We start from the raw sequence: 26882 nt of genomic DNA on the forward strand, positions 1-26882 counted from the left end.
AGTTTGAGCCGTGGCAATTTGACAAAGAAAAGGAAAAACAGGAGAAAATGAAGAAATTGCTGTTCAGCATGTAAAGCTATAAAAAGTGTCAAGTGGGAAGCTGTCTAAGCAGGTCCTGCATGCTTCTTGCAAAGACCCTTCCCTTGTTCTCGAAGAGGAACAGATTGACCCAAAGTCAGCACTGGGGTATGGGTTTTGCCTTCACTTCTGACAGAGCTTTCCAAGTGAGGCATTTTACTTGTCCCAGGAGAGTAGATGACAGCCATCTGTTTAGAAGAGGAAAAGTTAAAAAAATGCTCAGGGATGAAAAATGCAGCCATCTGTAACTTGCTTCTGCTGATCCCAACTATAACTCTGACATAGTAATGCTGTTAATAGGGTTGTGCAAAAATTCATAAGAGGGACATAAGTCATAAGAGTTTCATTCAGTTAATACAACTGGATTTACTAAGGCTTCACAGCACCATGCCCCCATACAAACAAATGAAAATATCCAGTTGCAACAGAGAGAGCCTTCTCCTCTGTGGCCCCCGACTCTGGAACTCATGAGATTAGGAAAGCCCCTACCTTAGAAACCTTTAAAAAGAATATAAAAACCTGGCTTTTCTGTTGCACCTTTGGAGAGTAGTTACACAACATTACACTATTGCTCCCCTCAAAGTTTTTGTCCCTGGAGTACATAACCCCCCCCCCCTTGAATGAAAGCTTTGTTTTTACAACCCCGTTTCCTTATGAGCTCTCCTTTGCAAATAATCTGCTCCTCTTTTATCTCACCCTGCGTTTTAACATTTTGTCTTGTACATGTGGCCTGCTCATTGTCATTGTGATTGTGGATATTGTATTTGTGTATCTCTCACTGTATTTATATGTTTTTATGTATTTACTATGTTGTTGCTTGTGTTTTTGATTTTTATTTTGTTGCAATTTTGTTTTTCGGGCTTGGTCTCAGGCAGGCAAAAAGGCGGGCAGGCATGCAGGCAGGCAAACAGGCAAACAAATAGCTTTCAGCTTATTGATAGTGAGTATAGCATGCGAATAGCAGCTGGATTTGTTTCAAGAGATTCCTTTTAGGACACCCACAGCCAAGCTTAGGATTCTTTTGGGTTTATTTCCTTTGCATGTGCATATAAAACTCCTAAAATTTTTTGGATGAGTGGATCTTCCTGAAAGATGACAGAAATAATGTCCTGCTCCTCTTCTGTTATCGAGGAGAACTTCCATGGAGTACCTCTTTTTTTAAATTGGCAAAACTTTAAAAATTCCCTAAAAATCAGTGAATGTGCAAATCTTTCTGAAACTTGGGATGATTGTAGCAGATAATGTTTTAACTTACTCATTTTATTATCTATACCCACAGATTTTATAAGCATTATATATGAAGCTGTGTAGATCTCCATATTATGGACTTCCTGCTTTTAACATTTTGAATTTCTTATCTTAATTCTAATGCTTTTTAATTTAAAAAAATCCCTCTGTTTGTAATGTTTTAATATTTTACATTCCTGCTCTGTGGCCGTAATAATAAAAATCATTCATTCAACCCCTTGTTGAACTCCTGATTGCTGGTTGAAGAGGATTGGACCTATCATCCTTAGCATCCTGCTTGCTTTGTGCTGCACAACTCTTTCTCTTGCACACACACAGACACACTAACTCAATGCAGAGCAGTCTGGATTTTAAGATAAGTTTGGAAAGCACTTATATTTGGGCCAGTGGTACCACAGTCATAAATGTGATGAGGGAACAGTTACAAGATTACAAGTCTAACTTATGGCATTGTAACTTTAATAATATTCCAGTCTATGTTTCTTTTTTTACTGCTTAAATTAAACTTAGTAAAAATACCTTGCTTCAATGCAGCTATAATATTAAGTCTTCCAACCAAGCAATAAAGTATGAGAACTGAACCTATATACAAAGTTTCAGTTTCTGCATAGGGATATTCAAGTTCTTCCATTATGTTCTTCTAGCTCTTTGTTGACAGGTTTTCTATCCTCTTATTTCTGAGAGAAAGCACTCTCTGCTCAGAAATAGTTTGTGTATGCATGTGTGCAATGAATTGTACAAGGTCAAAACAGGCTTATTTATTTTCTTTTTTTCTAGTTATTTCCACTCTGTCTTACAAAATGGGGGTAAATATAGCAACATCAGATCATACTTTTTGACTCCAGTATTGTTATCTTCTTGAAGACTCCTGAGAACAGAGATATGAAAGAGATATTAAACACTTCACTTGGGCAACCACATTGTGTTTGGTGTTTTTGAGCATTTGCTTTTTATTGGAAGCACAGATTTATCAGAGCTGCTTAGGGGCTGTTCTAAATTCACTTTTTAATATTGCACTTTAAAATGCACATTTTTAAATTCTTTTAGTGTTCAGCGCACTCATCTTCAGAAGACTGGGATCCTGCTGCACGCAGTGAAGTGCTGACATCTCAGAAAACAAAATTCATTTTCAGGTATGAACACATTTCTATTTCAATTGTATTGTGCCTTATCTCTTCTAGACTTCAAATAAATTGGTACATCTTTGTAGGAGTCTGCGTATATACATATGCATTATGGTACCATGGCTATATGAGATATTTTCCCCTTAAAACAATTAGTTTAAGGGGCTTGGCAGTACACTAAAAAAAAGTTCATACTCAGAGGAGCTTAGATTGACTCGAAAACTTCTCCCTTGTTTTAGCTGGAAGCTAAATAGACACAACATGGGAAACTTATGTCCAGATCTTCATGTCATAGGATGAGCGAAGGAGGAAAGAACAGTGGCCGCATGGGAGAGAATAAGTGAAAGGAGCAGCAAGAGAGTATAGGTGGAGTCACTGTGGAGACTAGCCTGTGACTTGTTGATTCAACAAATGACATTGCTACTCTCTCTCTCTCTCTCTCTCTCTATATATATATATATATATATTGCTGTTGTTTTTAACCCTTCATTGTGAAATCATGACGGTTTAGATTCTTTAAAAGGTAATGGAGATTAAAATAGAATAGAAGTGGACTTCAAACACTGTGCATCGTTATAATGTCCTCTCTCTTACCATAGATAGTGTATTTTGCATTGACATTTACATCATGTTTTAATTCTGCGTAGTTCTTTATGACATAGGAAGCAGCAACTGTGGAGCAAGACTGATAAAATAATTGGATCTGAGGTAGTACAGTCTACTGCACAATACGACTGAAAATGTGGGCAGTGTTTGCCTTTATCAGTTGGTAAAGTTTCTTAAAAAAATTGGTAGAATTCCCAAATTATTTTCTTTCATATAAAAGTTTGTTTTCTCTTATTTTTGCTCCCACATGACCAAGGGATTGCTAGTGTTCTCCAAGTTGCAGAGGGATATTTGGAACTTTTTCAGAAAGCTACTACATGCTTTCTCCCCATAAGTAGGACATTGAGTCATATGTAACACTGTTGATGGAAGAGAGGAAGGTTGCCTTAATCTAGACTAATATCTGGGACAGGACTTGGAGTAATTATTTGCTGAATTGTAGTTAGTGAGCTTTGTGACTTCGGGGGCGGGGGGTGCTTTCCAAAAAGGCAATTTTCCCATGCTCTAATTATGTCTGTGTTTAGCAGCAGCATTTCCTAGTTGTTGTCCTGAAGCTTGGAAGTGAGCAAATATAATCTCAGTGGGTAGCTTCCTGACACTGACGTAATAGGGGCAAGAACTCTTCTAGCTGATTTCTGTATCATATGAGAGGAATAGTTTTGTACCTACTTCGACAATATCACTGAGAAAGGTCATCAACCTCTGTGAAAAGGGCCACAGTTTGGTAGAGGTGAAACCCACCCCCTTCTTGAGAAAGAGTTGCTCAGCATCTGACATGGGCTATAAAACCACTTCCTTATAACATGATGGAAAATCTAGCGGACTTTGTAATAGGCGGACATTTGAACCCTGGTCTCCCTAGAACACAAGACTTTATTTGGTTCACAGCACTGCCATTTCCCCTTTGCATTGAAGTGGGATATATCTCTTTGACCTTCTCCACTGCCCCATTCATAATGTGTTAAATCCCACAATATGTAATCATAATTGCCTCAAATGCTTACACATGGAAAGCTCTCATCTTTACCATGTTTTCCTTAAGTATCTCATCATACATCATACCTCTTCAGCTAAGCCAAATTAAGAAGAACAAGATCTAAATGAGAGCATTAATTTTAGCAGGTAGTTGGTAAAAGATGTAGTAGATGGCATGGCTGATCTCTGACCCACTGATGGCTTTGAACTGTGGAGGAAGTGATATTAAGGAAAATGGGGTGATGTTTGTGGTAACCTTTCTGCATAGCTGTCACCTTCAATTATGGTACATTAGTATTATTCGTTTTGTCATTCTTGAATGCAAAGATTTCTGTGGCCATATCGCTAACTGACAGAAGTAAGTGAGCTTCTTAATCAGATAAAAGCTTGCCACCTACAATATTCTGAGCTTTGAGTGAGGGCAACTGCGCAGGAAGGGAAAACCCAGCATCCTCTTCCTGGTTCAAACTCATTGTGTCTTATCATTTTAGGATGTTTAAAAGAAAATCTCAGTTGCAGTATTAAAAGCTTCAGTTGTTTGGATTTGCATTTAACACACTAATGTCTTAACCCAAACTTCTGTTCAATTTTTGTTTGATTTTCTGTCAAGATTTCAGTCATTTTCAATTAATCCTTTCAGTATATGCCTACCTCTTTATCTCTCATATTTTCATCTGATTGTCTTGTTAAATGTACTGGATTTGTTAAGAAGACAGAATAAGCAACATACATTTCCCCTTTCCCAAAATAAAGTATTAAGGAATCATCAACTTTTTAATTCAAAATATGAAAACAATTCCTTACACTTTTATAGAATGATGGAATACACATAGAGGAAGACAGGGTTGTTTTGTTTATTAGCATTGTAAGAAATTGGGAGGGAAAGACCGAAAAACAGATCTAAAAATAAGAGGTTTGTTTTAAAAGTAAGCCTAATAAAACCAGATAGTAGAATATTTAATGTGCTCTATAATAACTAATGACTCAAGGCACTCTTACATTTCCATTTCTCAAATTCCCATTCCTGGCCAGGACTTCTTAATTGAAAGATGTTAAAAATAAAACAATATTATGCTGTAGTTTAGGAATGTGTCACCAGCCATGAAATTCCACCCCACAGCATTACATGTGGAAAAAGAAATGTAATTTTTTGCAAGCCTAATTTTTAAACATGTTTTTTCCATAGTAAAAATAGTCCTGCTAATGAAAAATTAAACCTTGACCATTAGAAAGCAGATACTCAGTTTATTAACACTTTATTCATTGGAATGTGTTCCTTCACCATGTGTTCTATCACGGCCATTCCTGTGCTTGCCTTGAATATTGTTTCAAATGGGATGTGAATTCTGAATCCGCTTTTTTCTAAGTTCACTGATTGCATTAATAAACAGAACTTAAGGAATACAAGGCTTATTATTATGTCAGTTCATTTAATTCATATTTTGGTCCCATCTGTCTTATTGATGACAACATGGAAAGTAGAGATAAAATAACATTGCCACCCTAGTTGAAGGCAATGTGCATATGATCTGAACGGAATAGAGCTTAGAAGCACAAGGTTTTAATGGCTGACAAATATTTCATTTACTGACTTTGTATCTGACGTTATTTATTCCTCTACATCCACAGATTCAACTATCCACAGCTTGAAAATATTTGAAAAAATTAGTTCCAAAAAGCAATTCTTGATTTTACTGTGTTATATAAGAGACACCATTTTACTATATAATAGGACTTGAGCATCCATGCATTTTTATATCCACAGGAGTCTGCAACCAAACCTCAGCAGACATCAAGCCTTGATTTAAACTACCCTATATCCCAGGATCTGATCCCAGATTATCTCTTTGAACTGGATTATATGAGGGCCCTTCCACACAGCCATATAACTCAGAATATCAAGACAGATAATCCACAACATTTGCTTTGAACTTGATTATTTGAGTCTACACTGCCATATAACCCAGTTCAATGTGAATTTTATACAGCTGTGTGGAAGGTGCCTGAGTCTCCACTGTCATATAATCTGGGATAATCAGATAATCTGGGATCAGATCCTGGGGTATAGGGCAGTGTAGATCCAGTCCCAGAGGGTGTTGGTCTAGCTCAGTGGTCCTCAATCTGTGGTCCTCCAGGTGTTTTGGACTTTAACTCCCAGAAATCCCAGCCAGTTTATGAGCTTTAAGGAATTGTGGGAGCTGAAGTCCACTTGGGAGACCAAAAGTTGAGAACCCTTCTCTATCTTAAGATGGATATCTAATTATGTTTGCAAAACCTCCTTCAGAGCACAGTATCATACTTTCCATGCAAAGAGAATAATGTTATAGACCATCCTTGACCTTTCCTGTCATTCACTCGTACCTTTTTTTTAAGAATCTTGCCTGCAAAGGTTATATAAATACTGTAAATAAATAAATGCATTCTGAAGATAGCAGTTTCTGACAGTTCTAGACTTCTGTTTATCTTACAGACTTAAATGCAGCAGAAGAATTATTTTCTTTGCATTGTTTTGGAGTATCTTTTCTTGTCCTAGGTAAAACAAATTTAACTTAATCCCCTTGCTTGAGCCTTTTGATGGCATGCTTTAAGTCTTCCACCTTGAGTCTGTGAATGGAAGTAGTGTCTCTACTGTTTCAGAGTTAGTTTGTTTAGAACCCAAAGATGAAAGACAGGTACATTTCTGCTTTCACTGTGCGTTTTGGCAAAGTTGTACAGTGATGTCTTGCAGATTGGGTAATCTGATTATGCCCTATGTTGAGGAAGTTGGAAGAGAAGCCTACTTGAACTGCATTATCCAGACATAGGAGTTGCGTGTCTTGCACAGCTTTTTCAGCTTAGTCTGAGATTTCTCTCAAGTCTGAAACTTTAGTTCAGCCTTTGTATGAGGTGCAGTACTTGTCTGGGCAGCCTGCCAGTTATTGCACACTTGACCACAACAGCTGTTTTTCCTGTTTTGTTGCCTGTTTAATTTCCTGCAGTGTTGTGGATTTAATCAGTAGATAATGCTTTGTGTTGATTGACTCAGTTTCCTGATTACCTTGTATGACTTCCCTTATGCTGTCATATACAACACTCAAATATCAGCCTTCACTAAAAAATTCCTTGGGCAGTATCTGATCTCCACCAGGTATAAAATAGAAAGTGTGCCTAAAGGATTATGTCAGCCTGAAGGGAACCTTTATTCACATTACATTGTGGTCTGACTGTATTATTATGTATTAATGATGAATATACTGGCTTTTTGGACTATTTGAGTTGATTGAGATGGTACGCATCTTGTGAGCATTATTGGATTCGTCATCAAAGACTGTGCTTGCAACGGGATTATTTTTCTTACTATTAGATGTACACATCTCTATATGTTTTCGATTCTCTTATGCCAAATCATCCAGGTTTATTTGTTATGTCCACTAAAAATAGCCAGAGCAGGCTGGTACTGGCACATTCTCAAAACATGTTTACATGAAACCAAAGTGCTTTTCACTACTTAGAAAGAATATAAATTTGAAGATGCTAGTTCAATAGGGCTTATTGTTTTAGATATGATTTGGGTGAATGATATATATAACTTCGAGAAAAGTGATTTGAATGCCAAGCTTTGTACACTGCAATTGCTATGAAAGCACTTGAACAAAATGTACTGAAATGCTGAAAACTTCACAATCTGCTATTTAATCTGTGCACAAAAGGTCCAACAGTCTACTCAGTCAGTTCAAATATACACATTACATTAAAGTGTATAAACTAACCATGGGCTTTATTGTAAATACATTTTTGAATTCTGCCTATTCCTGATTTAGATCCTCCATCACTCGTGTTTTTTTAATAATAATAATAATAATAATAATAATAATAATAATAATAACAGGTGGTCCCAGTGGTCATTGGCACATTGGGTGGCATGCCAAAAGATCTCAGCTGGCACTTGGAAACAATAAACATTGACAAAATCACGATCTCTCAACTGCAAAGGGTCACCTTACTTGGATCTGCGCGCATCATTCAAAAATACATCACACAGTCCTAGAAGGTTGGGAAGTGTTCGACTTGCGGTTTTGTGATACGAAATCCAGCATATAGATCTCATTTGCTGAGACATACTGTGTTTTTGTGACAGTAAAATAATAATAATAATGTTAACCTGTCTCTCCTCACAGCTCGAGGTGGGTTACAACATTGCTGAAACACATAATCAAAACACATAATCATTTAAAAACACTCCAGAGAATACACATATTAAAACAGGTTTTCATAAAATGTGTATTAAAATACACAAAACTAAAGTTAGACATAGAATGAAAGACTATCATTCTTTCTTTCTTCAGCCCCATTCCCACCCCAGGATATTTCTTTTTCCTTTCAAGGAATTACATCTTTTTCATTAAAGAAGTAATGGAAACATAGAGTGCTTTTGAAGAAATACATTTCTTTTAGTTTGAATTTGCCTTTGCCATGACATCATTTTGTATTCCTGTTTTGAGTAAGCAATAAGGATGCCGGAATGCAGTGGCCAGACAAGCTTAGACTTGCTGATGTATCATAATTGTGTTCTGCTGAAATTTCATAGATGAAAATAGGATGGCCTTTAACATCCATGATGCCATCTCCAGTGTGATTGCCTGAAGAAGGGATATTATTAAATATCTCTGAAAATTCTTTCCTAATTAGATCACTAATCTCTCCTCCACCAATTAAAAAACAGACATTTTAATTCAGATTTTTTTTAAAAAAATGTTAATATTTTTATTGAATTGACACCTTACCCTATGAAATATATACTGAAGTTTTTTATTGTGTAAATCAGTAATCCAAAGTACGTAAGTGTGTTGTCAATAAAGCAGGATGAAACTCACCAGCTGCAAACTGTTTATCACTTGATACCTCACATTTACATGTGTGTTTAGATTTAGAGCAAATCAAATCTGACCTCTGATGAAACTATGATGGTTAAGCTGAGACTATTGTACTTTGGACATATCACGAGATAACATGACTTACGGTGGGGGGGGGGGGGGCATAATTGTAGGTAAAGGGGAAGGCAAGAGGAAAAGAAGAAGATGGCTGAATGGATTCAATTAAGAATCTGGGAGGCCTCTCATTCATAAGTTGAAGTCTACTTGATGGTAGATAACAACAGCAACAACAACACAAATGTAGTGATGAATTGCTCATTATGGAGATGAGGGTACTGCAATGTGGTTCTGGATCCTTTTGGTACTACTGTCTTCATACTATTGACCATTCAACTGACTCTACAGCTCCATTGATATTAAATTGTAGGATGCTGCACTCCATCTGATTATCCAGGGTTTTTAAAAAATATTTTATAAAGCTATTGGATTGATAAAGCCATCAGGGATTTGGGAAGGCAGAGCCAGATGAGGCTGTGCTGGTATTTGGCTAGTGCCAGCTATAATGTGCTGTATGAAGACAAATAAACAAGATAAACCATTGTAGGATTGAGGTTCTGCAGATTGATGCCTCCCAGGTTTAGAAATTGGATGAGTGACTTGTCCAGAATGGACCAGATGGACCAGATCCAACAATATGCCTCATTGCCAACCCGGTGGAAATATATTCAGAGCTGGCCATGTTAAAAAATAAAGCAAAATAAAAAATTATAAGAGAAATACAATTATTGGCCAACCAAATTGCACAAAACACATAATTCAAGCTTTGAAGCTCTGTGGACTTAACAAAACACCAGATTTTGTTGCAACAGGAGGACCTGAAACAAGAGAGAATGACAGGTCTGGTTTTACTGGGTTGTTGTAGGTTTTTTGGGTTGTATGGCCATGTTCTAGAAGCATTCTCTCCTGATATTTCATCTGCATCTGTGGCAAGCATCTTCAGAGGTTGTGAGGTTTGTTGGTTTAGATTTAGAGCAAATCAAATCTGACCTCTGATGAAACTATGATGGTTAAGCTGAGACTATTGTACTTTGGAAAATTGGGTTTATTATATCTGTGGAGAAAGAGAACCCTTATATATTACATCTGTGGGAGAGAGAACCCTTGTCTGTTGGAGGTAGGTGTAAATGTTTCAATTGGCCACCTTGATTAGCATTTGATGACCTGAAGGTTTTTAGGTGGGGTTTGTTACTGCCTGGGAAATTTCCTTGTTGAGAGGTGACCAGGTGTTCCTGATTGTTTTCTGGCTGGAGTTCCCCTGTGTTTGAGTTTTGTTTTTTATTTACTGCTATAATTTTAGATTTTTAAAAAGCATTGGTAGCCAGATTTTGTTCATTTTCATGTTTTCTTTCTTTCTGTTGAAATTGTCCACATGCTTGTGGATTTCTATGGCTTCTCTGTGTAGTCTGACATGGTGGTTGTGAGAGTGGTCCAGCATTTCTGTGTTCTAAATTAATATGTTGTGTCCAGGTTGGTTCATCAGGTGCTCTGCTATGACTGACTTTTCTGGTTGAAGTAGATCTGGTATTAACTCTTGGTAATTTCTATCTCCAAAAAGAGTAGCTTTCTTTTGGACTATAGCATTAAAGTAGAGAGGACTGTCCATGTTGTCCATCTCCCAGACTGCTTACTTTAATCTCACCTCAAAAATGGAAAATGGACTGTTGGTTGTCAACGAAAGATATTTAAAGATGGACTTAAAGCTAACCGAAAAACAGAGAATTGAGAAGCTGTGGCCCTCAAGCATCCTAACTGGTGGTTAGCTGTTACCAACAGTGCTATGAATTTTGAAGAGACACAATAAAGGGCGAAAGGGAGAAATGTGCAAAGAAAAAGGCAAGTCAAGTAAACCCTTGTTGTGATCATATGGAAATGTATGTCCTTATTGTGAGAGACTATTCGGATTAGAATAGGTCTCTACATTAACTTATGGACCCACCGCCAAGACTCTACTTTGGAAGACCATAATACTCGGCCACGAGATATCGCCTATGATGGTGAATTGTCGGACTACCTGTGCAGCACTTAAAATGAAATAGTTTTTTTTCTGTATTGAGATCCCTCTGTACCAGCAATTACAATAGAGACATCTGGTACAAAATGTAGGCCTGTAATTTCCATGTATGTTTTTTAAAAAACATATTTTCCTTTGCGAAGAAGCCAGTGGAGATTGAAAAACTTGAATTATACATTTTGGTTGACCAATAAAAGGTCAAACACATAATTTTGACCATGTGTTGTGTGTGAGTATTGTGTATGAATGTGTGCGTGGAAAATGGTTAAAGAATAAGTCTGTAGCATGCAGTAATTGAGAAAAGAAAGAAGGGAAAAAGAAGAAATGAGTAATATAATGTTTGGTGAATATGAGGGAATGATATAAGAGAATGGGAAGATGGATGGTAGAAGGTAGATTATTAATCATATTCTTGTGTTTCAAAGTTTATTTTGTAACATGACTCACTTGAAGTGGCTTTGCCCCTAAAGGTGATAAAGTAAAAGGACAGAAAGTCTGAGGGAGAGAAAAAGAAAAGAAAAAGAAGTACTCTAGACCACCACCAAGTCTTCTGTTTGCAGTGCTGGCAATCTCCTTCCCCTTAGAATAGCAATCTGGTGTCAACTGGACAGAAACGTTGGGAACTAGAGACCCTGTATACATTTCTACGTTCCAGGAATTTTCAGAGAGCACTTAGCTAATCAATGTAGCAATATGTCAATGTCATCTAATCATGCCAAACTCTGATACCATTTTGTGACTGACTCCACTCCTCTATACCATTTTGTGAATGGTGGGCCTGGAACAATCATTTAATCTAGTGTAACAGTGTGATACTGTCCTAAACCACAGAGAGAAAAAAAGTGTACATTAACATGTGTTGTTGGTAAAACAAGTATGAGTGTCCGAAGGGAACCTGCTGCCGCAGCTGCCTCCCCCTCCCCCTCCTCCTCCTCCTGGAAATTGAATGTCTTAAATGTGAACCTCCTAGAACTTGTTAAGATAAAGAAAAGCTTTTTAAAAAGTTGTTCTTGGATGAAACTGTGTGTAATTTTATGTGGCCAAACTCAGCTCCAGCCCAGCCTCATCCACACGTCTGTAGTTTGTTTAGTGAAAAGATTGCCATGAAGTCTGTCTCAAAACAAGTCCAGCTTGGATTCATTTGGGAAAATTGTGGCATTATGAAATTACTCCAATTCCATGGAAACCCCATCTGGGTTTAGTTTCTTTTTTGTATCAGACATCCTTTTATCATTTATACTGTTAATATAGAATCAGGCCAAGTCTTGTCCTGCCCATGATTGGAAGAAGTATTCAACCATTTTACAAACACACACACACACACTCACAGGTCCCATGTTTTTCTTTCTGTTCCCTTTGATATCCTCCACCCAAATGCCTGATGCTGAGTAATTTACAATATACAGCAGTTAACCTTTATTGTGTGCTGTTACAGATTTTCTGTGCTTCACAGAAGTAGTATTCCTGGTGTTCCCAATGTTGGACTACAAGGTCTTAAATCCACGAGTATTGTGCATTCTGGCACAGACTTCTGTGAGCTGCAGTTTTAACATGTGAAGACATTTCAAAACCAGCAAATGTTGGGAGCAAGCATTTTGAGTTTTTGGAGAGAAATTAAAAACCAGGGGAAATCAGAAAAAAACTGGAGACACAACTCAAAGTGCTCAATTAGGGAATGTTTTATTGTAGAAAAGACAAACCTGTTTGATAGGTATATACTCTGAATGGACTTCTTCAGGGACTATATATGGTAAAATGTAGCCTGGGAAAATTTTATTTGCAATTTAACCACAGAACATACTGCAGCTCAAATTCCTACACTATATACTAGACAAGAAGAACATATGAACAAAGGCCAAAGGTTATTTTATTTTATTTCCTTGAGACTAGTTACATTGCAGTGTCTTTGAATGTTATTTAACAACCCCTTTTTTCGGCCATCTGCTGAGGTAAGAATCTTTTAGCCTTAGTTTACATGTTTCTCTCCTCCGCGCCCCACCCCACCCCAGCAAATGGTGTGTGAGCTTGAAGTGCAAAAAATTCTGAGGCCTCATTTTAAAGACCGTAGTCAGTGCACAGATCCTATAATGATTTCATTCATTGTAATTGTATGTGCTATTTCATTCTTTATATTTATGTGTTGTCTCTTTTTAGAATTTTACACAGCCCCAGGTGAAATTTAGTGAGAATACATACAAGCCAAAATGCATTAGGCTTTTAAAAACACATTTTTCAACATCTTGAAACACACCACCATTTTCTTCTTAAGATTCTTTTTAGCCATTGCTTTCTGAATCATCATCTTTCATTATTACTCTTTCTAGTTCCATGATCTTGGTTCATAGAATTCCATGTGGTTTTTTATTTGCACACAGGAGAGAGTTGACTCACAGGTCCATTCAGGATTCCCACTTCTTTCTTGGTGTCATTTCTTGTGCAGATTGAATTTGGATGTGTTGAAATGATTTGTGAGTGCTCCGCTCAGGGCCTGTTTTTAATTCTACACTTATAGTCGATTCAGATATATCACCAGTGAGTTGTGTCGAAGAGTTCAGCTGTATAATAAATAAAATGCTGCAGTTACAAAGAGGAAGTCTGTATTGAACTCCAAGTCACTCAGATAGGAAAATAATTCTAATGAATCATCAAAGCTATCAGTGCAGTACTGCTCTGTTGGGTGACTGGTGAGCTACCAAAGTTACTGACTGAATAATCTTCATGGTCAGTGTTCTTTGGTTCTGCCCTGACCTTGTCACCCAGACTAATCATTGGGCCTCTCAGGATGAAAGAGCTATTAAATATTCTTTGTTTTGGCTGAGAGGTTCTCTGAGCAACAATGGTATTACTGGCTGTGCCTTGTTTCAGTGTATTTTTTTGGCTCTGGTTCCATGGCACAGATACTAGTGTATCCCTCTGCTTTTTTTTTAGAAAGTATATATAATATGTAACCCACTTACAGGCCTGGTTCAGAAGTTTCTAATCTCCATTGTGCCATCTGTCAAGGGTAGAGAGATTCTAAGATGTACCTGCATCTGAACCAGAACATACTAATATGTAACCCACTTACAGGCCTGGTTCAGATGTAACTCTAAACCACAGTTTCAAGTTTTACATTATATGACTCTGGCTGCTTGAAACTCAGGTTCCAAAGCTATCCCTCTCTGATACGTTGGCATGTCTTTTATTGAATTTGCATAGATCCAACTTTGGTTTATGATCTTGGCTTTTGAATAAACCATGGTTTATATTAGACACATTTTATTCTTTATTCTGTCCAACATGAAGTGGATGTTTCTGATCTCCATTGTGCCATCTGTCAAGGGTAGAGAGATTCTAAGATGTAGCTGCATCTGATCCAGAGCATACTGTGCAATTTGGTTATGTCTTTGGCGCCTTTAGCACTACCAAATGTCATATATTAGAGTTGGGCAGATTTGGCTCTCCAGATTTTTATTCTCTTAAAACTCCTTTCAGTCATAGAATAGCTCAAGGTGAGAGATTGTGGTATTTGTAGTTCAAAATATCTATAAGGTTACAGGTACACATACATGACATAGTAGGAATAATGAAGTAATCGAGCTTAATAGAGCTTGAACACACGCAAGCTGGTATACTTACATTTGCTTACATTTAAATAAGTTGTGAGTATTTGGCAATTGAGACTAGAAATGAAAGGTATGATCCCACTCCTCCGCTGTCCATAGATTCTTCCTATTTGGGGCCTCATTGGGTGTCCACCAAGGTACCATGTATTTCATGCCATATAGGCTCTTAACTTCATAGAAGATTGTTGGTGAGATGGTTTTTTGGAAATATTAGTCAATATTGCTAGGATTGGAAGAACCCCATGAGGGACATGGAGGTAAATGCATCCACTAGAGCTTTCAAACATATTTCTACTTGGTCTCTTTGAAGATAACCATATATGTTTCTCTCTTTTCTTCCTTAGTGATTTGACAAGAAGAGTGGAGATATCTGGTGAAGGTGGCCCTTTAGGAATACATGTGGTACCATACTTTTCATCCTTAAGTGGAAGGTAAGATTTTCTTATGGAATGGCAGACCTTTGGGAAAACATCTTGGACTTGCTTCCTTAATTTTTTTAATAAGAAAAAACTTGGGAATAATGTAGTATCTTTGTTATTTATCTTATATTGTATACTTTCTTTATGTTACAATTTTGTTTTATTCAAACTTACTCAATTTTAGCTTGTTTAAATTGTATCTATTCCTTCAGATTTTAAGAAATATAAGTGGACTGAGAAAGATTTTGTGTCTATTTGGATGTCTGTAAGATCTATGTTTCCTCTTTAGAAATATTTTATTTTGGAACAATGAAAATTGTATTCTCTATTTATTTCTTGAATGACTGTCTTGCTATTTCTCAAGATGGAATTCAAAGTGGAATTCAAAGCAATAATTAAAAAAAGATTAAGTGAAAAGTTTACAAAAATTTAAAAAGAATTGTATATTACACTGGCCAACATACATATTAGTGCCTTAAATATGAGACCTGTTTCTGTGTATATTTGACCTGCTGATTCCAAAACTGGCACCAGTATCCCCCTATCAGCTCTAGTGTTTGAGATACAGAACATATGCCATATACTAATCTTCATCTGATCCATAAAAAAGCATAATGACCATATCTAAAAAAAAAAAACTAGTATATCCAATGCAATTTTCTGAATCAATGTTACAAAAAAAAATACAAAAACAAAACCCAAACAAAGCCTCAAATATATTCTGGCTCAATTCCATACTATATAGTCTATCGTTCAGAATAATATTAATAGGAGAGAAACACTAAAAATGTCTGGGAAATGTTTTTAAAAGTAAAGTTGTGCACGTGTGCTTGTCTGCCTGCCTGCCTAGGAATTCTATGGGAAAACTTTCTTCCTGCTTATGTGTACTGGATACATAAATAACAAAGACAATTATAGTTCAGAAGAAGTGTGAATGCAGTTCTGGCATGCTATCTGCTACAGTGAATGACAAATTGAGATTCACTGAATTGAAGAGGCCATCCAGTCCAATCAAAGCACTCCTTAGAGATGCCCACCCAGTCTCTCCAGAGAAGGAGACTTCACCACCTTGTGAGGCAGAAATATATTCTAGTGCTCAACATCTCTGGCCATTAGGAATGAATGAATTATTTATTTTACCAGCCATAGGCCATGGCACCACATAACATACAACCTTTAAAAGTACAATAAGAACTTTCCAATATAAATATTAAAACTTATTCCATATACTGACTCTTTAAAATTATAGTAGCAGTGACACAATAACAATAACAAATGTCTGATTTGTATCATCCCAAACTATCCCTATTTCCATTTCTAGCCTCTGCTGTGGGCTTTACTAATTCAGCTCAGATTTTTTGGGCTGTGACTGCAAATGTGGTAACCTTTAATGTTATATTTTTGGAATACTCTGCTAATAAGTCACAGATAACTGCTAACTGTTGCCACGCTGCCCTTTCTTCCAAAAGGGCTCCCAGAAGATTGTTTCGAGGGTCATTATACAAGGGGCAATGTAACAGAAAGTGTATTAAATCCCCCCTTTCCCTGGACCCACAAATATAAAGTCATTGGGCATGAAGGGTCCCTCTATATCCTCCCTCTAGCCAGCCTAATGGCGTTTGGAAGTTCATGACTGTAAATGCTTTTTCTAAGGGCTACAGTCAAGTCTTGAAGATCTTGTTGACAATATTGGACACTCTAGATACCAAGTGGTGAAACCCTGCTGTTTACTAGTCCGCAAGTTGTCAACATTTTGTCTCTAATCGCCGCCTTGTTCAACTGCATTAGGGTTGTTGTTGACCCATCAAAATACTGGTGGAGCAGAGCTAACTAGTATTGAGCCCAACCTCCCTACTTATATTGCTCCATCAGGCATTGCTTTGTTGTACTCTCATCTTCCATTTCCAGAAGTCTCTTCCCATATGAAATCTTAAGTTTATGCATTTTGGCCTTAAGTGAGGGAAGATCCAATTCAAGCCTTAACAAGGTAGATGGTGTCTCAGGGGAAGGGCTAAAAGAGCTCTTACAGACTTATTCTGGAAACATTCAATCTGCTTTGTGTTACCCTGTCTCCATATTTCTTAATCGTGAAACATACCAAGGAACCCCCCCCCCTTTTGTTTTCCGAAAGGCTAGAATTGCTGACCTGCAGATGGATAGTTTGGTTGCCTCCATATGACTCTTCCAGTTACCATTATATGAGAACTGTATGACCAAGTATTTAAAGCTGTGACATTGTTCTATTGGAAATTCTTCTTAATGTTTAGGTGGAATTTTTCCCCCTGAAATTTGAATCAATTGCTCTGTGTCTTGGCCTCTAGAGCAGCACAAAACAAGCTTGGATCCTCCTCATTTCATGACATCCTTTCAAATATTTAAACATGATTATCACATCCCCTCCTAGCTTTCCCTTCTCCAAGCTAAACATATCCAGGATAGTGCTGTAAAGAACATTTGATTGGATCCCATGTCTGTAATGGCAGTATTTCGATATTGTAAAGAATCCCACTTCTTGAATGGAGAAAAGGGATTTGTGGGCACAATAAGCTGTGCGGGGAGGGAGAAATGGATGAAACTTGCCATCTAATCTAGATCCAGTTTATACATATTTAAAAGGTGATGCTAATTAACTTATTTTGTATTTCTCCTGCAGGATCCTAGGGCTCTTTATCCGTGGCATTGAGGAGAACAGCCGATCTAAACGGGAAGCACTTTTCCATGAAAATGAGTGTATTGTGAAAATTAACAGCATTGAACTTGCAGATAAAACCTTTGCACAGTGAGTTTGCTTGATTTTCTTGTATTCTAGGAATATATGCAGTTCGGATAAAACCACATTTGTACAAGTGAAACATTTTACTGTATTGCATACAAATTAAACATCACAGTAAATTCTGACTTTAGAAACCATAAATGACTTATTCTTTTTAAACCACAAGAGCAAACAGAGCTTACTATATGTAACCCTCAAAATTAGGAATGTGTTTTGGATAATTTTGTGTGTTTCAGTGCATAAATCCATTACTTGCATTTTATTTTAGAGCATAGATTTGTCTTGTTTTTGATATTTTTCAGAAATGGTTTTTCTTCTCTGTAATATATTGGTGCCATGATTCAGGATGTTGCATTTACTTAAATTGGTTTTAAGCATTTTTGACTAGAAAGTGTACTTTCAAATATTTGAGTAGCACTTTTTTGAAAAGTAACTATTTTAAAATATGGATTGTTTGCACCATCTGAAAGAGACATTTTCATCTAAGAAATGCAATCAGTGATCTGTACTTTTAATTTAATCTCAAAATAAAATTCAGTGCAATCAGAAAAATAAAAGCAAGAGATATTCTTTGCCTTTTCTAAGGCATTTGAATTTTGGTCACTTGCTCAAAACATTTTATTTCAATCCAGCTTTCCCTGATCTGTGACCCACCCAGCCATAGGTGTTTACCACTGTTTTTAAGGTTGATATTTTAATCTCATTTTTGTATTATATTGGATTTGTATTGTCCATTGCTCATATATTCTTATTGATTGAATAGTTTCCAAATTTAATAAAATAAATAAGACGACACATATGAAGCATATAAAAATCAAAACGTTTTCTGACTTTCGTATTACTCATTTTATTCGCATCCAGATTTAATCAAGAAGAATTTGTAGGGATGACTATCATCCAGCTGAAATATATACACAAAGTGGAAGTGAAATCTCATTTTCCCTTCTTGGACATTAGAACAGGTCCCAAACTTTTTATTTTGTAAAATATAAATGACATTTCTGTTTTAAGTTGAACTATAGTAATCAGTTTTTTATTTGTTCTGGTTGGTGGTTTAGAAAGGGAATATTATATCTTGAAAATTAATATTATGTTCTAAAGGGGTTAGGATATGAGATAGTTATTTTTTTCTTTTCTAGATCATAAATTTAATTACTCCACACAGAAGAATTGAGAGACTATTTGACTAGTGATCCTATTAAGCCTACAGTTGTGGCTCACAGTTTTTCATTGGATTTACATAGATAAATTGAGGTGGAAGGTTGGGCATAAGTGCTTGATTGGGCATTTTAGCAGGTCTAATGTGTGATCCATTTGAGTGTGTAGTGTGCTTATGTCAAGAAAGAAATTGTGCAGTGCTGCAATTGATATCTACCTTATACAAGTAAATACTGGAATTATATGTGTTCCAGTCATATATTAGACTGCAGACTTGAACATGTACAAATGGTTGAGGTACATAAGTGAACTGGGAAATATATAATACTTTCCCATACTAAAAGATAATTTAAACTATGACTTAGAGATTACCTGCCACATTGTGCACTTGTGAAAGCCTCAATTTTCCCATATTTTTCCGTATTATAGAATACGACTTTGTCAACACTAGCCCTAAAACTTGAAGTTGGTCCTGAATGTGAAAATTATGTCCATGGTTTTGTTGTTGTTTATTCATTCAGTCATTTCTGTCTCTTTGTGACTTCATGGACCAGCCCACTTCAGAGCTCCACCCCCAGCTCCTTTAAGGTCAAGCCAGCCACTTCAAGAATTACATATATCCATCTTGCCTTGGTTGGCCTCTTTTTCCTTCCATTTTCCCCAGCATCATTATCCATGGACTTCTGGTCTTTTATGTGGGGGTAAATCAAGATTTACGGTTTAGCCCCACATTAAAGAAAGTTGTAGAGTGCTTTGGAGTTTTGCCCCACACTTCAGACAGAGTGTGGACTGCACAGAGTTTATCCCTGCACTTGAGCCTGTGCTGCTACCCTTTTCCCTGCACTCATCAATGCAGGGAATGGGGAAATGACCAGGCCTATGTCACACTTATTACTGCAGCAGAAAGGTGTAGAGTTCTGGGTGATGTCCTGGTCATTGCTGAGTGCCTTTGTTGATATCAGAAACTGCATCTTTACATTCAGAGAGAAGGAGGGGTTGTGTGGACCCATAGTTGTTCCAGACTGGCCCCGGAATATTTGATAGGTATAAATAAGTCCCAGATCTTAGTTCGATGAACTGAAGTCTTTAAGCAACATTAATTGTCAGAACTGGAGACACTGAACCTTCCGTTTTTTTAGTAAAACCATGGCTATTGTCAACCATGCTACTATACACTCTTTGACCATTCCATGCCTATGAGGTGGGGTATCTCTAGAGAAGGGGTTCTCAAACTTTTTCAGCCGCGGAGCCCTTTTTTGAAGCAGAATTTCTCATGGAGGCCCAAGAAATGTTTATATCAGGCATGGGCCAGGCCTGTGTTAGATGGATAGAGTATGTTTGTGTCAACTAATCCACACAGCACAACAGAAAAGAAAAGAACAGTACAATTTTTAAAATGAAGGACAATTTTATCCATCATGAACTTAACAGTATTTCAGTGGAAGACCATAGAGGCCATCCAGTCCAACCCCTTTCAGCCATGCAGGAAAAGCACAATCAAAGCACAACCCAACAGATGGCCACCCAGCCTTTGTATTAAGAATAACAACAACAACAACAACAATGGCAGAAACTCCAGAATCCATCTAGTCCAGTCCTCCTTTGCCATGCAGAAAAACACACACAACTGAAGCACCTCCTTAGAGGTTTGAGGGAAATAGGATTTTGTAAGCAAAGAAAATGGGGGGGGGGGGGGTGGCAGCAAATTAAAAATTTTCTGCATTTCTCAGGAGGAAGAAAGAAGAGGAGGTGGGAAGCAGCATGGCAACGTGATGCCTCTCACTATCACTTGTGGAGCCTCTAGGCTCCATGGAGCACAGATTGAGAAGCCTTGCTCTTAAGCAGTGGTTCTCAACCTGGGGTCCCCAGATGTTTTTGGCCTTCAACTCCCAGAAATCCTAACAGCTGGTAAACTGGCTGGGATTTCTGGGAGTTGTAGGCCAAAAACATCTGGGGACCCCAGGTTAAGAACCACTGCTCTAGAGTATTAAAATAAAAAGGCCCGGTCCATTTAATTGATAGCCTTGACATCAGACTATATCAACTCCAAAACAGAATGATGGATAGGAAGGTATTCCATATACAAACTGAAAACAGTAGTGCAGAAGTCCATTGAAATGAATGAACAAACATCAGGAACATCCAGAAATTGTAAGAGCCAGGAGCCTAAGATTCTGTTAGTCTCCATGCTAGGTTTTGTATCTGTGTCGCATGTTCTAGGATTATGGCTCTGATAATGCACACTTTACTGTTGTTGTTAGAGAGTAGATCTTGTAATAGAAGGAGCCATCTTTTTCTGTTCTGTGCTAAGCTGATTTTTAACAAAAGTAAACAAGCACTAAAATATACACACTCCTGGAGTACTTTGTGGAATGAGGTCTATGCCATGAGTCTTGAAACATTGAAGTTCTAAATTGAAAACTATGCTTAATTATGGATCTCACTTGACTGCAATAGTCTCCTTCATTGCTAGTTTTTTTTGAAACAACTGTTCAGAAAAGTTAATATGTACTGTAAGAATTTTGAGCAAATGGCTATAAAAATAAAGAATATTAATAAGATAAATTAACTTTTCCAAGAGTACTGTGACACATTTGCCAAAAATAAATAAGATAGTTTTAAAAGCCTTTCCACTACGTAATTTCCAGTATTTCTGTGTTTACAGTGAAAAGCATGATATTTTCAGATCTTGAAACATTTTCTCTGTATCTGTTCCCCTGCTCCTCAGAGCACAAGATCTCTTCCGTCAAGCAATGAAATCTCCAAATATCATCTTGGAAGTGGTTCCTTCATACAACCGTGAACAATATGAGAAATCTGTCATCACATCTTTATATTCTCCAGATAACACTGATCTCATCTCAAAGGCAAAGATTCCACCTCCCATATACTCAAAGCCAATGGCAAAGGAAATGGACTTGTCTGGCACGAACAGTCTGGATACTGGTGTGTGGACAGTTCTCCATCCTGCCAAGAGTCCCAACATCCCAAGGGTTGGCAGGAAGACATCATCACCAACTTTATCTCCACTGATGGGCTTTGGCAGCAAGAGAAATGCAAAGAGGATAAGAATAGATCTCAAGAAAGGTAATGCGTAAAGGATACGCTGTTAACCATTTGTATGTCATTATGTTCAGGCATGATCTATACATTCAGCCTCCCATATCTACAGATTCTACCCAGAGATTCAACCCTCCATAGTTGAAAATATTCCCAAAAGAATTTTTAAAATGCCAACCTTGATTTTGCCATTTTATATAAAAGATACGATTATACTACACCATTGCATATAATGGGTCTTGAGCATCCACAGATTTTGTATCTGTAGGCACCTGGAACCAAACCTCAGTGGATCCGAAGGCCTACTGTAATTGTTTGAATCCTTATGTTTCAATGAAAAATTGTTAAAGCATTTTGATTATCACTTGAAGACAGAACCAGGTGAGCATTTAACATGAGGGAGCTCATTTGCAGATCCCAGATGAATGTAAGGGCTTGGGAAAGAAAAGTGGTGACAGCATATTTGAAATAGCTGCTACTGCACACAAGTGGTTTTATGTACAGAAGTTCGGCATCCCATGTGGTTCTGTTTTTAGTCAACGAACATGCTTCTCGTGTAACAAATTAATCAGGTTTAACTTGACGCTTACTGAATATTAATGAGATTTACATAAATAATCCTGCTTTATTCAACTGATTTGTTTAGTTTCTTTTAGTGAGCAGTTCCCTAGTGAACCAGTTCTTGGTGCAGTTGCACCGCAGTCCTTTAATAGCAGAGTAGGTTTATGGGAATTTAGTCACACCTTGACATAGTTTAGCTGAAAACAGACCTTGTTGTGCATGTAAAGCCCATTCTATACTGCCTCGTAAAATCCAGATTATCTGCCTTGAATTGGATTATATGGCAGTGTACACTCATAAAATCCAGTTCATAGCAGATAATGTGAATAATGTGGATTATCTGATTTGATAATCTGGATTTTATGGCAGTTGGTTATATCAGTTAACAGGCATCCAGGTTTCTGGGATCATGAATTGCAGATGGAGAACTTTTTTCTCACAAGATAGTGTCTATTGTGTGGGTTTGTAGAGTCCTTGTAGGTATTTTTACCATCTCTTTGACCTTTCAATTCATAATGTGTCATTGATTTGGGACTGTCAATTCAGCTGCTTCGTTCTTTTCCTAAGAAAAAGTATAGAAGAAAACACAAGGTAAATGATGTCTGTGATGTTTTATAGTTGGAAGAATCCTGGAGAGGAAAAGGGCATAACAGCTGCTCAGAGGAGGCTGAAAATGTGACCTTAATTCACCACTAGAATGAAGGAAGTGTTTGGAGTATAGCAGTGATACTTGACATAACACAGGCTCCCTTGAATATACATGTTTAATCCTTAAAATAAATACTTGTGATAATAACATTTTTTTGCTGCTGTCAGTTATCCCATCTTCTTATAATTCTTCTCTCTGATCTTTAGGTCCCGAAGGACTTGGTTTCACTGTAGTTACCAGAGACTCTTCAGTGCATGGACCTGGACCTATCTTTGTAAAGAATATTCTGCCACGTGGTGCAGCTGTTAAAGATGGTCGTTTACAATCAGGAGACAGAATACTTGAGGTTGATCAACTGTTTCTTTCTAGCTTATCTCATAAGTTGTTATCCAGTGGCTTTAAATTTTCTGTACAGCCAAAAAATTATTGTTGTCACAATTAGCGAACAGAAGGCCTGGAAAAAAAACCAGAAAATTGGGGGGGGGGGGGGGCTTCTCATCTTTAGTTACAATCTAGGGCCTTTCCATACAGTCATATAACCCAGAATATCAAGGCAAAAGATCTTTGAACTGGAGTATCTGAGTCCACACTGCCATATATCCCAGTTCAAAGCAGATAATGTGGATTTTATTCAACTGTGTGGAAGGGGCTTCACACAAAAAGAAATGCTACTTGATGCATCCTAAAGCTGGGTGTGAGAATCTTTTGTTAGCAATATTTGTATGCCTGCAGTTAATAAATTTTGGCTGGTCCATGTGGTCATGAAACAACAAAAATAAAAATTGATATGCTTTTCCATTCAACCAACAACACTGATTAAATAAATAAGGAGGCAATTAAGTCAGAGCAACAAGAACTATCAGCAACACAGAGAAATAAATTAAGCAGGTTTTAGACTTGAACTTTTAGGGTTTGAAAGGATTTAGAAAAAGGAGGTCATAAATTAAATGCTGAGCCATCCTCTCTAAGGAGAGGATTCCAAAATGAAGTGTCATCACTGAAAGGACCGTTTCTCTTAATGACTGTCACAGAGAAGGGCTTCTGAGGTTGGTGTGTTGGTCTTCCTCATATAGGAATAGGCAGGTCTGAGTCAAATCAGGCACTCTATGTTGTGGACTTGGGAATTGTTTCAAAGCAAGCATGTGAAGGTAAGATCTGCCTAGCAATTTTGGTCTGGATCTGGAAGAACTAGACAATGCTACTGGAAAAATGAGTTTAACAGGAAGACACTGGTGACTACATCTTTTTAATGGGGTTTTTAAATGACTTTTTATAATGTTGTGCTAAATGTCTTTTAATTGCATTTTATGACTGTTGTGGCATCAAATTGCTGCCAATTTGTAAGCCGCCTTGAGTCACCTACGGGCTGAGAAAGACGGGATAGAAATGTTATATATATACGAAGAGAGAGAAAGAGAGAGAGACTAGAGGATGCAAAAACCATTGAAGTGTCTGCATTTGTGAAACCCTCCTCATTTATGTCCACATCTTAGTAGGCAGGACAGCCTTTTCTCTGCCTTTGATATTCTGTATCTCATTTTGTAGTTAATACAGTGGAACTTCTACTTAAGAGTGTCTTTACTTAAGAGTGTTTTGCGTTAAGAAAAATCACTCAGCCCACATTTTACTTTGACATAAGAGTTACATTTTGAGTTAAGAGCTGACGCCAGAGGGAGCACTAGTGCAAGACTACAGGGCTTTAGGGCTTCAAGGGAGCAGCATCTGTGCCTCGTGCTCTTGTCCACTTTGGGAGATTGCTGTCCACTTTGCTCTTGTCCACTTTGAGGAACTTTGGGTTAGTTGATTTTGTGTAGTTTTTTTCCTGATATGTTTGGCTTCATGAATAGAGAGAATGTGAGAAAGCAAGTGAGGGTGAGAGGCTGGAATGAGTCTAGTAAGAAGAAAAAAATGCTTCTGCCTCTTCACTTTGTGCTTTGTGCTTCCTTTGCACAACTTTGTGCTTCTACTATTTGAAAGTTGATCTTTCTTTTGTTATTGCTGCATGTGAATGTGCAGTTTTTGCCTTTCTGTTACACGGGCCAACACACTTTTTTTGCCTCAGATGCCACAAGTTTGTGCTTCTAGAATTTTATAGTTGATCTTTCTTTTTTATAGTTCCATTTGAATGTGCATTTATACATTATCTGTTATTTATAAAGTCTATATTTTTATTTTAAAAGACATAAGAAAAATGGGCAGGGGGGGGGGGGGATTTGAGGGTCCAGAATGGATCAATAGCATTTCAACACATGTCAATAGGAAAATTAACTTTGACATAGAAATTATTTAAGTCAAGAGCTCAGTTACAAAATGAATTAAACTCTTAACTCAAGATATCACTGTATATGTAAGTGATAATTTTGCTGACTGTTTCTTTTTGTTTGCTTGTGGCTTCCATTAGGTGAATGGTAGAGACATCACTGGCAGAACCCAAGAAGAGCTTGTAGCCACACTGAGAAGTACAAAGCAAGGAGATACTGTCTCTCTGATTGTTGCTCGCCAAGAAGAAACCTTCCTTCCTCGAGAGCTGGTAAGGAACCTTTGTGTATAGAGGCACCATCAGAATCACAGAATCAAAATCATAATCTTCAATTCACTAGATGTTGCAATTATCCTAGAAAATCCATTGACACTAGGTTAGCACAGTGCATGTATTGTTTCAGGAGACAGATCATGAGAAGAATTTCCTTGTCTCCTTTATTTATTTTCTTTTAAAATTTGACAGAGGTGACAAATCTACGTGGTATGTTCAATTACCCACATTTACTCAAGTCTAATGCATCATTGAATCTAATGTGCACCTTAGTTTTCAAAACCCTGAAACCAAAAAACAAAATAAAAACAAAAACTATTAATGTAATGTGCAGCATCAAAATTTGCACTCTTTGTAATATACCCATTATAACTGCTGCCTGCTTAGAGTTGCTTCTTCAGAAAGAATTGTGTTGCACACCAAAGCTTTCAGCAATGGAAAAGAAACCTTGGTGGCATCTATGCTGTAGAATGAAATCACTTTAACTGCCCTGGCTCAATGCTATGGGGTTATGGGGATTGTATTTAAAAGGCCTCGAGCCTTCTCTGTCAAAAAGTATGGATGCCTCATCAAACTACAAATCCCAGGTTACATAGCATTGAACTATGACAAATTCCAGATAACATCCTTCAAATAGAATGTACAAGTGCTCCTAAAGCAACTTTCCCTATTGCTTTGGCTTGGCACTAAGATTACCCGATTATGCAAATCTAATGTTTGCCCTAATTTTGGCAAGGTAATTTAGCCAAAAAAGTGAGCGTTAGATTTGAGTAAATACATTAAAAGTAAGATTATATATGTTAAAAGCAAGATTCACAGTCCTTTGTAATGGTAACAAAACTATGTGATTTAATAATAAAAACTTCCTCAAATGAATGCTTCTGTTCTACCCATTTATTCTGTTCATACCAGCCTTCCTTCAAACACTTCTACACAAATGTGCTCCACTTTCATCCTTTTACCTTCAAATCAAAGCTCAGAGTTAGTTCTAAGGTAATGATTGTTCCCAAGTCAGACTGTAAACAAGGATTTGAATCCAGGTCTTTCTGTTCCTCAAGTGAAAGTCAAGCCAATGCATCACACTTATTCTCACTAGGTCTTATAGTGTTACTGCTTTGGTGATCTTCAGCAAGTTTCACTGTATTCAGCTATGCTAACAATTCATTTTT

At 37.2% G+C, this 26882-nt stretch overlaps 1 protein-coding gene across 1 annotated transcript in view; it reads left to right on the top strand.

The window, feature by feature from the left end:
- PARD3B (par-3 family cell polarity regulator beta) overlaps positions 1-26882 on the top strand; it is a 656620-nt gene that overhangs the window by 191854 nt on the left and 437884 nt on the right. The window contains exons 5-10 of the mRNA XM_060782892.2: positions 2374-2459; positions 14905-14991; positions 17633-17758; positions 21639-21997; positions 23387-23526; positions 25582-25710. Of these exons, the coding sequence (XP_060638875.2) occupies positions 2374-2459; positions 14905-14991; positions 17633-17758; positions 21639-21997; positions 23387-23526; positions 25582-25710 (927 nt within the window). The remainder of the gene's footprint in view (positions 1-2373; positions 2460-14904; positions 14992-17632; positions 17759-21638; positions 21998-23386; positions 23527-25581; positions 25711-26882) is intronic.

The sequence above is a fragment of the Anolis sagrei genome, chromosome 1 (genome assembly GCF_037176765.1).
Source record: "Anolis sagrei isolate rAnoSag1 chromosome 1, rAnoSag1.mat, whole genome shotgun sequence".
Classification (NCBI taxonomy): domain Eukaryota; kingdom Metazoa; phylum Chordata; class Lepidosauria; order Squamata; family Dactyloidae; genus Anolis; species Anolis sagrei.